The 14,656-nt window shown below is 37.0% G+C and overlaps 1 protein-coding gene and 1 long non-coding RNA gene across 2 annotated transcripts in view; one reads left to right on the top strand and one right to left on the bottom strand.

Annotated features, from left to right (window-relative positions):
- The window catches only part of LOC135322588 (uncharacterized), an 88,074-nt gene that overhangs the window by 67,847 nt on the left and 5,571 nt on the right, over window positions 1–14,656 (bottom strand). The gene's annotated exons all lie outside the window — the stretch shown is intronic.
- On the top strand, window positions 12,690–13,655 carry LOC105094009 (olfactory receptor 10T2). The gene has a single exon (XM_010985960.2). The coding sequence runs from the start codon at window positions 12,690–12,692 to the stop codon at window positions 13,653–13,655; it is 966 nt and encodes a 321-aa protein (XP_010984262.2).

Raw genomic sequence — 14,656 nt, 5'->3', positions numbered from 1 at the left:
GATTGGTAGTTGCTTATGGCTTCTGGCATGTAGGGTGGATTTCGTGGTGCAGCCACTGTGGAAAAGAGTATGGAGATTCCTCAAAAGACTAGGAATACACTTACCATATGACCCAGTAATCCCACTCCTGGGCATATATCCAGAAGGAACCCTACTTCAAAAAGACCCCTGTACCCCAATGTTCATAGCAGCACTATTTACAATGGCCAAGACATGGAAACAGCCTAAATGTCCATCAACAGATGACTGGATAAAGAAGTTGTGGTATATTTCTACAATGGAATACTATTCAGCCATAAAAACTGACAACATAACGCCATTTGCAGCAACATGGATGTTCCTGGAGAATGTCATTCTAAGTGAAGTAAGCCAGAAAGAGAAAGAAAAATACCATATGAGATTGCTTATATGTAGAATACAAAAAAGAAACAGACTCATAGACACAGAATACAAACTTGTGGTTGCCAAGGGGGAGGGGAGTAGGAAGGGATAGACTGGGAGTTCAAAATTTGTAGATACTGACAGGCATATGTAGAATAGATAAACAAGATTATACTGTATAGCACAGGGAAATATATACAAGATCTTGTGGTAGCTCACAGCAAAAAAAAAAAAGTGACATTAAATATATGTATGTTCACGTATAACTGAAAAATTGTGCTTTACACTGGAATTTGACACAACATTGTAAAATGACAATAACTCAATAAAAAGTGTTTAAAAAAAATACAGGACTTCTTTATAAGGTGATGAAAGTGTTCTAAAATTGACCATGGTGATTGTTGCATATATTGTGAATATTTTTAAATGATTGAATTGTATACTTTAAAAGGGAGAATTATGTGGTAAATGAATTACATGTCAATAAAGCTATTAAAACAACTTTGTGGGCTTTCTATGTATCAAATCATAATTTATTCAATTAGACAAAATCCACATTCATAAACCTCTTCCAGGAAACTCTTCCTCTTGTACTTTGTGAGGCTGCTGTGAGAAAATACCCTTGAGATTTTTAAAGCCTTATTTTAGAAAGAAAGGGTCTATGAAACATGCCATTAAGACTCTTAGAATGACTTCTGTATAGCTGAAAGGGTCATGGAGGTCTTAGGTCTTAACAAAGGATCTTACAGCTATAATCTGGATTTGACCTTTGATCTGGAGCCATTTTTTATCTTGAGAATATTTTTCTAGAAGATAATGGGCATGAGAAATAGCCTTATTTTCAAACCCAGGAAGATCTGGCTCCCTTTTATATTTTTAAAACTTTTCAAAAGAACTAAATAAATCCTTCTGTAGTTCACATCTCCCTTCTTATACTTTAGCACAGACAGCTGTAAGACACTAGGTAGAACTTTTTACATTCTTCCTGGAAATCTTCCCAGCTGAATCCAAGAGTATATGAGGCACCTTTTATATTTCCATTTTACCCCAGGTGACAATATTGACAAACATCCCACCACTACCTGGCAAGTGTCTTCTTTAGGTTTCAAAAATATTTTCTTCACTTCAAGCCCTCACCATCTTATAAGAACCCTCCAGAAGTCAGTAAAAGTCTCCCCAAAGCTCCGATTCTATCCATGGTTCAGCTCTAAAGCTGATGCACGTGCCTTTGGCTTCTGTTACGGCAAAGTATCCCTTTCACGTGTCAGGTTCCGATGTGGTGTTCTACACTGCCTAACACACTACTCTAAATCTTAGTGTTTAAAGTAACGACTATTTGATTATATCTTATGATTCAGAAATTCAGGCAAGATTTGGCTTGGTGAGTCTTCTGCCCCTCATGGCTTTACTGGGATTGCACAGTGGTGTTCACTGGGTGGCTGGCCTAGGGTAGAGGATCCAAGATGGTTTCATTCACATGCCTGCTACCTTACTGGGAAGGGTTTGAAGGGTGGGCTTAGCTAGTCCCCGCTCCCTCTCTACATTGCCTCAGGGCTTTTCCACATGGTTTTCATGGGAGTGGCCAAATTTATTATATGGCAACTCAGAGCTCCATAAGGAAATCTTCCAGGAGACCCAGGGAGAGGCTGCATGGCCTCTTATCGCTGAGATCTGACATTCTCAGATCATTAACTTCCTTGTATTCTATACGTAAAGCATACCAATAAGGCCAGTCCAGATTCAAGGTGAAAGGAATTATACTGCACCTCTTAACGGGAGAAGTCTCAGAGAATTTGTGCCTTTAATCTGCCACAACATGGGAAATAAATCTTTTCATAAATTTATATTTATAAAATGATTTTATTTTGTAAAAAAAAAAGAGATTTGGGGGGGTTGGCAAAAAAAAAAAACCTGGGAGAATAAATATTGAGGTTTAGCAAGAGATAACGTATGGAAAATAGTGTATCAAACAGGGTATCTGAAGGAAGTAGATGGCTCGCTCAGTCTAGATAACTAAGGAGAGCTTAACAAAGGGACTATTTACAAAGTTGTACCAGGATTTCAGAAAAACTTCAAGGGTAATTCTGCACTCTAGGGCTATTGATTAGCCCAAGACCTGAAGAGGTAAGGATGTGGGCAATTACTGGAACCTGGAGAGCTATGATGACAGGACTACCTGTCAGGAGCTGTAGCCTTCTGTAAAGAATTCTGGTCAACCCAGGTGATCCAGAAGGGAAGAAGCAGGTAAGCAGCCAAACCTCAGTACATTTCTGCCGGTACTCACACACTAATTAACCAAACCAGAAGCCATCAGCAAGGGAGCCTATTGATACAGTCCATAAAAATCGGCCTCTTGGGATTAAATCAGGTGGAAATGGGTAGAAATTTGTCCTGGGAACACAAACATGAGATACCTAGCACCGATAGGTTTTTTTGCATTTTTCTATTCTTATTTCTGGTATACCCATATATTATTTAATTTACATGAAAATATGAATTATTTTTAAATATGAAAATATTATCAAGCTCCAAAACTGAAGCTTATACCAGAAGCAGGAAGAACGTTGATGCATTTGTTACAGTAATTCCAATGGGATTACACACAACAAAATTTAAGCAGTGGCAGAAGTGGCAGTGAAAATGGAAAGGAAGCACTGTACAGGAAAGACATTACTGAAGTGCACTGCAGGCATTCCTTTAGGCTGAAAAGCCTAGGGAAAGCAGTATTCTACCATAATTTCATTCCAGGTAGGTCACTGGAAGTTCCCACACTCAGTTTCTAACATAGATAACACATTCATTCTAAACACTTACTATCCAAACATTTCTTACAACATATTATAGAAATGTTTACTCAAAATTCACTATCAGAAAAGGGACAAACACTGTAATTAATTCACATGTTCAAATCAGTAAAAAAAGTTTAAGTTGTCTGTGAGTCTAGGTGAGAAGGTGTAGTGGGTGCTGCAGTCACATCTTAGCTTGTCTCCAAATAGAATTCCACTTCATGCTTGAGTTAAAAAAAAAATCGAGCACCATCATCATCATCTGCACATTTCTATAGACAGTTTATTTTAATAAAGTAGAAAAGCCTGGGAGGAAAGTAGGTGAAGCTAAAAAGGCTTATTAAAGTCCATGCATTTGGGGGGAAAAAAGGTGATAAAGTATATAGAGAAAGATGAATAAGTCAGAGGAAAAGCCTGTCTATGTCTTTTGAGTATATTATTCCTTATACATGAAGAGGAGAAGCCTAATATTCAACAGAAATTTTAGATCTTTGGAAAAAAATACTTCTGTTGCAAGTATGTGTAATAATAGCATAACCAGGAACATCACATTCAAAATATAATTACAGGGAAAATATTAGTTATCAAGAATCGTACAATTGCAAGCAAAGGAAATGAAAGTACGTCTCTATTTTGAGTTTCTTTGGTATCTTTTTAGTCTAATTGCTCTTCTATGGCTTACATGTTAGTTCCCAGTTCTGCAATTTGATTTTTGAACACTGAGGAGAAAATATTGTCTACTCATTCCTTGAATTCACACATGAAGAAATCTTAGGTATCTATTCTTTCACTCTCTCCTTTTCCAGGCCACTTTTGCTCACCTTCAGCTATCACCAAGCAGAGGGAGTGACTTCACCTTCCACTCCTCTCCTCCTGTTTTCAAACTTCACTCAGGCAACTTCTCAGCCAGGAAGTAACTATTCTCTAAAATGCTGTGCTCTTTTAGTTGATTTTGCTAAGTGAAAAATCATTAGTCAGTTATTATGAATCTTTAACATGTTTACATGTTACACTTCATGTTTTTGCAAAGTGCAAGGAAATGAGAAGTCCTGTCTAATGCAGTACAGTTACCACTGTATACCATAAACAGACACACTGATCCATGAATTCGGTAATACTGCATAACGAGATACTTTGAAATCCTTGGTGGGTTGTGACATGATACAGTGGTACTTTGTGAAACTAGGTTGAATTTTAAGTAGACTTGGACTGTATTACTATCTTCCCACTTAAAAAAACGATATATAAGCTCTACCTATCCAATATATTTTAAAGAATGAGCTAGATTCTGGTGATGACGGCTGATAGATTTTGTCATCTAGGAGGACTGGTCAGTGGATTGTCTGGCAGGAGCTCATGGGCAAGAAGCAGCCATTAAAGTGCCTTTAAAATGATTTCTGAATGTTTGGTTGGATCAAGTCAGCACTCAAAGGTGCTTTGCAGGCTGCAGCTGTGGTCAGGCTTGGACCAAGTCAGAAGCGGAGCTCCTCAAGAGCTCTCACAGAACACTCAGTCCTTAAGTTGCTCTGGGACACAGAACATTTACATTGTCTTCCAAGTTAAAATACCAGAGATATCAACCCAACGAATGTAATGAGGTGCCCCACAGGTATTATTTCCTGAGGTGCCATTCAAGCAGATATAATTTGTTCATAAGGGGTTTCCACTTATAAATGCAGCATGGTCAATGATGACTGGAAAAATCAAACAAACAAAATGTCTATTCAGATCTTCTGCCCATTTTTCAATCGAATTACTTGCTATTGAGTTGTATGATTTCTTTATATATTTTGAATATTAACGCCTTGTCCAATATATAGTTTGCAAATACTTTATTCTTTTTGAAGCAGTGGTAATGGTCAGTTCTCTTAATTTCTCTTGCTGATAGTGCATTAGTGTATAGAAACACAACTGATTTTTATACATATTGATTTTGCATCCTGCAACTTCACTGAATTCATTTATAAATTCTAACAGTTTTATGGTGGAATCTTTATGGTTTTCTATATATAATATTGTATCATCTGCAAACACTGAGAGATTTACTTCTTCCTTTCCAATTTGAATACCTTTTACTTCTTTTTTCTTGCATAATTGCTCTGAGATTCACAATTACTCTTCTGATCTTATCAATATCCACAAGTCTGTAGTTATACCTTTCTTATTTTGATTATTTAGGCTTTCTTTCCCCCCAAAATTGCCATAATAAGTCCAATACATCACTAAAAAACAAATATTTGGAATTTTTGGTCATCTCTATTTTGTGTTGATTTTTTATTTGATTAATATCCATTAGTAATTTTATAACTATTATACAACTCTGGGTTTTATATTACTATTTTTTCTACCTATGAAAATTAATGCAAACGTTATTAAATTTAGCTTTTTTCTTTTCTATCATTTCTAGAATAAGTTTCCTTCTAAGAACTAATATACCGATAGCACAAGTTTTATATATATATTATTTCGGTGTTTTCTAATTTCTGTTTTTTCCTTGTCCTATCCATTCTTTAATGGTGTATTCATTTCCAAATATATGGGTGTTTTATAGCTGTCTTTTTGTTATTGATTTCTAGCTTTATTGCATTTATAGAATATACTTTATGTAATTGAAAATATTAAAATAAGTTCAGGCTTTCTTTATTTCCCAATATCTGCTCAATTTAAAAAATATATATACTGGCTCGTGATTAATGCTCTACATTTCCATTTCTGGGAAGATGGTTAAAAGTGTTATTAAAAAAAAATCTAATATGCACATTTCCTCACAATTGAGAATTATGTAGCTCCATTATTTAGCAGGAAATGACACTTATTTCTATTAGCCTTCCTGTAGCTGAGCGACATTGCATTTGAAAGAGCAGTGGATAAAAATAACAGCAAAGATAAACTGATGATTTAAGGTAGAGACACAGAGCAGCAGCGTCGTGCGGCCTCATCCGTCTTTGGCAGATTGCATCACAGACATCCATAGAAAATTAATTATATTAACTCAGAATTCACACTGTCCTCTGAACAGTTGCATAAGAAAAATATACCGTCTCTACTAATCAGAGTCACTTAGCAAGAGGCATAAATCCGAGCACCACAAGGAACAAATGCAATTAGTCTCATAGAGAGAAATTCGGTCTGTATAACCGGCAATGATGGTTATGGTTATAACTAGCTTCCCTTTGAGAAGGAATGTGGGCCAGCAATCAGAACTGAGTGTCTATACTTGTTTTTTCAACTGTTTTTTAAATTTTGAGTGTGCATAGTAAAGGACATGCAGTCTTCATTCCTATGTATGCATTGAGACTGTTTTACAACACTTTTCCAAAAGCAGAGCCTTAATCAGCAGTTTGTTTGCAAGACATTTAGTGAGGAGTGATCCCAGAGGAAAAGTGTAAAAATGAGAGAAGCAGGACAAAGAATGAGGTGAAGCCAGGTAAAGATGTGGGGTCTGCTGAAGTGTAGATTCAGTCTGGTCCCCAGAGAGCACTGGAGCATGAACGGCACTGCAGAGCTGCCCCACCATGTAACGGTAGGGTGTGTTTGCCGTTGTTGTTTCTAAGTCGTTCTTTCATTCAGTGGTTGGCTATGGGGCACCTTGGGAGTGAGGGCATATACGCTCCCAGAAATATCCAGTCACTCATGCTCCTTTCAGTGAAGTACAATCCTCAAAAGACTATGGCTGTGAACATTAGCAGCCAGGTCTCAGAGAAAATGGAGATGTGTTCATTGGTCTGGTACGAGAGATCTAGGAAAGACACAAAACTGTCTAGCTAGCTTTTTTTTTTTTTTTTAAAGCTTTATCTACAACTACCGAGGTAACTACACCACATCTGTTAGCACTGAGAGTCTGGAATCCAGTGGAGGCCATCCACAGTAAGTGCCTCTCCTTACAGAAATCCTACATAAAGACTAATTTCTCCCTCGGTTTTTAACCTTATGCAAACAAAGGGATTCTTGGATAGGTGGCACTTGTTCTGAATTTTAAAGAATGGACAAGAGTTTGGACGGGTAAACTCAGGATAAGGGATTTTCAAACAGACAAAACAGACTACAGAACAAGCAAAGTGCAGAATTTAAACAGGAGACAGTGTATTGACTGTCTTGCCACTACCTTGAGATTGTGAGAGCAGATACTGGAGACAAGACCTGATAGCACATTAGGGAAGATAATACAGGTGGTGGAAGACTTTAAAGGCCAAAGCTGATGAGAGAGGCAATTAGACGGCATTTGTGGATATCACAAATGGCAATGCAATAATTGGGGATTTTGTTTTTCAACAAGGTCTTTCCCAGCAGAGCTGCCTCTTGAGAAAGCAATCACAGTGCTCATACTATGTGTTCATGCTCTACTCTCCTTTTCTGGATGCGTCTCCAGGCATTAGCTTCTCATGACATGCCATTCCCTCATGTATTGGGAAGAGGAGACCGCAAAGACTCAGCAAATTTTCAGAATTACAAAATAAATGATATTGTACAGGAAGCAGAATATCCCTGAGGGAATCATCTACAAGACAAGATTTTTTTTTAACAAGTTAAGTCTCCATCACTTCAATCGTTATTCAAAATTGTAAGTGCAAACATCACTAAAAAAAAGTCTCTGTGGTATGTCAGGATTTTTAAAATATTTTTGAGGACATCACATGGGATGACAGATCCACAGACTCCTGGCATCTAAAGTAGTAGTCTCAAGATAATGGTCTCCAAGGACTCTCATTAAAATCTTCTTTTTTAAGGAAAGGAGAAGACACAACCTTTTATATTATAGGAGAGTAATGTCGAAGGGGACTCATCACAGGCATTCAAAGGGAAGAGTTGCCTTAAAACTTACCCCCAAAATTGTAAGACACATGAAATCACAGGAAGTACTGCAGAAAGCCATGCCTGAATTGTGAGACTAAGGTCTTCCTCCAGCTTAATGAACTCGTGATTTTATGGGAATGGAAGGTGATTTTCCTTCTGTGAAAGGTAGGAATTTTAGAGTTGTTTCTCTTTATAATGAACATTATTCTGTGCCTTCTAATAATTAAGTACCCACGGGTGTTAAAAGCCTGTTATAAAATATTATAGAAACTATGAAAATGGATAAGCTGGAAATTAAGAATGTTATCAATTCCCTACTCCTGGCAGAGATGCAACCCAGAAAACTGTACAGGGGGAAGATCTCAAGAACTGAAAAGAGAACAGAATGGCAAACTCAAGGCAAAGCCAGGTGAATAAAGAGGGTAAGGCTTGGGAAAAATAAACAGAAGGGCTGAAAAAATGTTCCAAGCATCTTGTTCTCCAGTGCCTGCCAGAGTGACTGGGGAGAATGGAAATAATGCCATACTGACAGAATCTTCCATCACTGCTGTTCTAGGATATATGAAAAAACATGTTATCATTAACATACATGAAAAGTATGATAAAAGTCAAAAGTTCTCAACCGACAACATAACACCATTTGCAGCAACATGGATGCTCCTGAAGAATGTCATTCTAAGTGAAGTAAGCCAGAAAGAGAAAGAAAAATACCACATGAGATCGTTCATATGTGGAATCTAAAAAAGAAAAAAAAAACAACGCATAAATACAAAACAGAAATAGACTCACAGACATAGAATATAAACTTGTGGTTGCCAAGGGGGCGGGGAGTGGGAAGAGATAGACTGGGATTTCAAAATTGTAGAACAGATAAACAAGATTATACTGTATAGCACAGGGAAATATACACAAGATCTTATGGTAGCTCACAGAGAAAAAAAATGTGACAATGAATATATATATGTTCATGTATAACTGAAAAATTGTGCTCTACACTGGAATTTGACACAACATTGTAAAATGATTATAAATCAATAAAAAATGTTAAAAAAAAAAAAAGTCAAAAGTTCTCAACCAAAATTAATGAGAGAGGTTATGAGATGTAGAATGATTGTAGATTGGACATAGAAAAGCTGGTAGTAGGTGAAGGAAAGGACTGAAAGAGGGAAAGTAGAGGTTGTAGCAAAAATCCACAAGTGATGGACTAGAATGCAGGAGACATTTTTTAGTTAGGATCCTGGAATCTAGAAAATGTGGGCAACCCGGGGGATGAGGAATCAAAGTAATTCAAGCTAGGTCCTAAAAAATGAGTAAAAGTCTGATAGAAAATAAAATGGAAAAAAAACCCCACAATTTATTACTTAGGAATAAATTTAACAAAAGAAGTACAAAAGTTATACTATGAAAACAACAAAATATTGCTGCACACCAGAAATTGACACAACATTATAAACTGACTATACTTAAATAAAAAAGAATGCCAAAAAAAAAAAAAAGAAAGAAAGAAAATGGAGGAGAAGTTGTGGCAGAGGGAACCCCATGTGCAGAAGCACATCAGCATGAAGTATTATATGTTTGGAAACTAGAGGGCACTACTGTTTGAGTGTAGGGTAGGTGGAGGGATGTGGTGGAAAATGAGCCAGGAGCAGTGCCTTGGGAGCTATTTGTGATGAGCATCAAATATCATGCTGGGCTATCTGATTTCCTCCTATAAGCAGTATGTAGTCATTCACTATTTTTGACACTTTTTTTTTGCATTTTCTTTCTTTTATGGTTGATTTACAATACTGTATTAGTGTCTGGCATACAGCATAGTGATTTAGTTATACATATATTTTTTTTCATTATAGATTACAAGATATTGAATGTAGTTCCCTGTGCTATACAGTAGGAACTTGCTGTTTATCTATTTTATATATAGTAGTTTGTATCTGATAATTCCAAACTCTTAATTCACCCCTCACACCCCTTTCCCCCTTTGGTAACCATAGCTTTGTTTTTTAAGTCTATGAGTCTCTTTCTGTTTTATAAATAAGTTAATTTGTATGTATCATTTTTTTTAGATTCCACATATAAGTGACACCATGATATCTGTCTTTGTCTGACTTCATTTAGTATGATAATCTCTAGGTCCACCCATGTTGCTGCAAATGGCATTATTTTATTTTTTATGGCTCAATACTATTCCATGGTGTGTGTGTGTGTGTGTGTGTGTGTGTGTGTATATACACATCTTCTTTATCCAATCATCTGTCGATGGACGTTTAGGTTATTTCCATGTCTTGGCTATCATAAATAGTGCTGCTGTAAACATTGGGGTGTGTGTATCTTTTTGAATTAGAGTTTTCTCTCAATGTATGACCAGCAGTGGGATTAAAGGATCATACGGTTATTATTGACACTATTAGTGACTTAATGTATCCTGTGTTTAGGAATCCAATATCTGGTCACAATGTGGTGAATGAAATTAAAATCCAACAAACTAGGAGACAACTATGGAGGCACCATATTCACCCCGTGTAATAGGTCCGGAACAATAGCAGAAAGAATAAAAACAAAAAACAAACAACAAAAAAGATGATGACAAAAAGGCATCTGGAATTTGGGAGGTTAACTTAGGTGTATAAAGATGAGGAAGAAATCAAAATTGGGGTATGATGGTAGCTCTCTGATGTCTGCAACTAATTCAAATAGGAAATACAGGAAGAAACTGACATGTGGCAGAAATATGGCCAGTTCTGTTCTGAAAAATCTTACATTCAATACTTGCAGGACATTTTGGCCTGGAAATGTGCCAAAGGAAATTGGAGAGTCCTTTAGGGTAGAGGTGGGAATTGGAGAGACATACAAGGTAAGTGATAGTTAAAACAATAAGAATGGAAAAATACTTCCTTTAAAGGTAAATAGACTGAAAAATCTTCAAGGAAAGAGTGTAGAGTTGTCTCAAAGGTAAAACACATGCGTCTAGGTTGAAGATCGCTAGGGTAGATAATTGCCATCTTAGGGTCTTTGTTTTAGCTGTAAATTGTGCCTGTAATGCTGACTACCCTGTTTTTTACCTTTTGGTTGCTAACTGACATTCTGTTCTCCATTTAAGCATGTTACCTCCCCAGAGAGGGCTTCCCTGACTCCACAAACCGAAGTAATCATTCACTCTCACATCACAGAGAGGGTCACAGTGATCCCATGTGTCTGGTTACATATTGCGTTTCCCAAGTGTAAAATTGCCTGGCCAGTGATAAGCATTTAGTTAGTGTTAAAAAAATTCATGACTTCTATAGTCATTTAACCACTCTGTACCTCACTTTATTGTCTATAAAATCAGAATGAAAATTCCAAACACATAGACTTGTGAGGACTACATGAGACAGCTCTGTCTAACTCCACCATATTGTCCGGCACATTATAGGTATTAGGTGGGTGCTGGTTACCTGGTATGATTCCTCTTGTAATCAATCCTTGCCCATAACTACAATGCAAAGAGAAACCAGTAACCCTTCAAGTCACAATACATTTGTTAGTCCTACAGAATAATTTCCAGCAGTGTTTCTCTTTCTCTTGCACAAACTTTCATTTTCCACCACTGATTCGTTACTATTTTTCTTTCCCTGCACATTTAACAATGACTGAAGTTAAAATCAAAATTCCATGAAATGTCTTCATGTCATTTTTTTCTGCCCTCATCTCTTACAGGATTGGATGATTAATGAATAATTGAAATAGGAATATACTTTACAAAATTGATCCAAGGAATTTGGGTTTAGTCCATTCAGATCTGCACTTCAAAGCAAACCACATAACAAGTACACCTGCTACAAAATGTCCTGGAGGTTTTGCTAAAAAAATCCAAAATTTGATTAGAACATTATGACCAGAATATGCCATTCTAAACAAGACAGTAACTTCAAAATTATCTTGACTCGAGGCTAGTCCATTAATATATTAGGCAACCGGAAAAAGACCTTTAATGAGAAATTATTAATTACTTACAATTATTGATATGTATTAAGAACTAATGGTATTTTAAGTCTCAAGCTTTAATTATTACTATGGATAAAACCTAGTAGAAGTTACAACATGTTAAATTCATTTTTGTGGTCAGGTCATGGCCACAATCATTACTTTTGGAGCCACTGCAGGGTGAAACACTGATAAAAAGAGGATTTCGCTGAAGGAAACATCAAAGTTCTTCTGAAGAATTTCACTGATCTGCCTAATTTTTTAAAAAAAAAAATGTTATATTCACTTTAAGTGATTTAAGTGATTGGATTATTTTATTCATTCAGTCAGTAGTTTATGAAGTACCCCTGAGTACCAGGTTGCCATTTTATCTCAAAGAGGATTTGCAAAATGTAGCATCACAAAATCCAGTGGGTGAGAACAAAGCAAATTTATTCATGTTTCCCTCTTACATGCAGATGCTGATTGGAAAAGAGAGAAATAAGAATGCTTTTGTGAGTATAATCAAGGAGATATTTGGGCTGACTGTATGTCATTTATATAGATTTTCATACCAGAATCATTCTCCTCACTCTGATTCCTGAACTTGACTTCAGTCAAGTGCACTTAGCATCATTTTCTTAGGCTCTCCTCTGAAGAGGTTTCTTGAAGCTCAGGTCTTAAAAGTCTTGGTGACATTGGTACATAAGGATATTTTATAACCATCTCAGAGTCCTAACTTCAGGAACCCTGCACCTTTGGAAGAGAGTTGCCACATGCACCAGGAGGATGGGCAATCACACCACAGTGAGCACCTTCCTTCTGTGGGGATTTTCCAGTTTCCCAGACCTGCAGAGTCTCCTCTTTGTGATGATTTTCTTCTCCCATGCAACCATTCTTGCTGCAAATGTGTCCATAATGGTGGCCATCAAGCTCACTCGCCACCTGCACACCCCCATGTACTTTTTCCTCTGTGGCCTGGCCTTTTCAGAAACCTGTACCACTATGGTAATCATCCCCCGCATGTTAGTGGACTTGCTATCAGATAGTAAGACCATCTCTATTCCTGAGTGTGCCACACAGATGTTCTTCTTCTTTGGCTTGGGAGGCAACAACTGCTTCATCATGGCTGCCATGTCCTATGACCGTTACACTGCTATTCACAGCCCGCTGCACTACCCCGTCTTGATGACCCGGAAGATCTGCTTTCAGCTGATGACGGCCTCCTGGGTGGTTGGGTGTCTGGTTTCTCTGTGCATCGTCATCATGGTATTCAACTTGTCTTTCTGTGACTCCAACATCATCCAGCACTTCTTTTGCGACATCTCACCTGTGGTCTGCCTGGCTTGTGACTATACGCCCTATCATGAAATGGCTATATTTATGCTCTCTGCCTTTGTGCTGGTGGGCAGCTTTATTTTAATTATGATTTCCTATGTCTTCATTGGGTCCATCATTATGAAGATGCCTTCTGCCAAGGGGAGGTATAAGGCCTTCTCAACTTGCTCCTCCCACCTCACTGTGGTGTGCATGCACTACGGATTTGCTGGTTTTATCTACTTGAGGCCCAAGGACAGTGACTCATTCCGTGAAGATATGCTGAGGGCTGTGACCTACACAGTGCTGACACCTCTGCTTAATCCCATTGTTTACAGTCTAAGAAACGAAGAAATGCAGATAGCCTTAAGGAAGGTACTAGACAGTACACACAGGTTCATCCCTCAGATGGTAAATAAACGGACCCTGAACATTTAAAAATTACAGATTGCTGGAAAATGAAAGTGGAAAAAGTAGAGTACTTTTGATAAAAATCATCACTTTGTGTACAAAGCATTTAAAGTATTATCAAGTCACCTGATATGTCTTGGCATCACCATTTTCCCAGTACAAACAGGATACAATTTTAAATATTTTAAAACATATGTTAGTGTGTATGCATGTATGTATACATATATACATATGAGCATGCAATAAATCAAAACACATTTCAGAACACAGTATTTTCATAATAGCAGTTGGATGAATCTTTCTGTTTATGGACTACAGTTGACTAGTCCTGTATCTTGAATATTTCTATTTTTCTTCTAAAGGTTTACAGTTTATAGTTCTACATTTTACATTGAACTCCATGATCTATTTTGAGTAAATTCTTGTACAAGGTGTGATTTTTAGGTTGAGGTGGTTTCCGCCCTCCATGGATATCCAATTGCTCCAGAACTCTTTATTGAAAAGCTTTCCTTCTGTCATTAGATTCCTTCTGCACCTTTTTAAAAAATCAGTTGGGCATACTTCTAGGTCTTTCTCTAGGTTTTCTAGTCAGTTTCATTATCTATGTATCTATTCCTTCATCACTACCACAGTGTCCTGATGACTACAGCTACTTAAGTCAGTATCAGTAGAGTGATTCCCACCACTTTATTCTTCTCTTTCAAGATTATATTTTCTAGGACCATTCCTCTTCAGTTATGTAAGCAGTTAATGCTGCAAATTTTCCTCTCAGCACTTCTTTACCTGAATCTCACTTGTTTTCATAAGTTACTTTTTCATTTTCATTCTTTTCTATGTATTTTTTAAATACTGAGTTTCCAGGTCTTTTTATTATCATTTACTTTCTGTTTAGAGAATGTCTTTAGCCGTTACCCAAAGGTAGTTTTGTTAGGAACAAATTCTCATAGCTTTCCTTCAACTGAAATGTCTTTATTTATCCTTCATTTCTGAAGGGTATTTTTGCCAGATGTAGAACTTACATTTGAAAA

The sequence above is a fragment of the Camelus dromedarius genome, chromosome 12 (assembly GCF_036321535.1).
Source record: "Camelus dromedarius isolate mCamDro1 chromosome 12, mCamDro1.pat, whole genome shotgun sequence".
NCBI classification, from domain to species: Eukaryota; Metazoa; Chordata; class Mammalia; order Artiodactyla; family Camelidae; genus Camelus; species Camelus dromedarius.
This window is presented reverse-complemented; position numbering and strand designations above follow the sequence as displayed.

Coding starts and splice junctions, on each gene's coding strand:
- LOC105094009 (XM_010985960.2), top strand. CDS start 12,690: ATGGGCAATCACACCACAGTGAGCACCTTCCTTCTGTGGGGATTTTCC.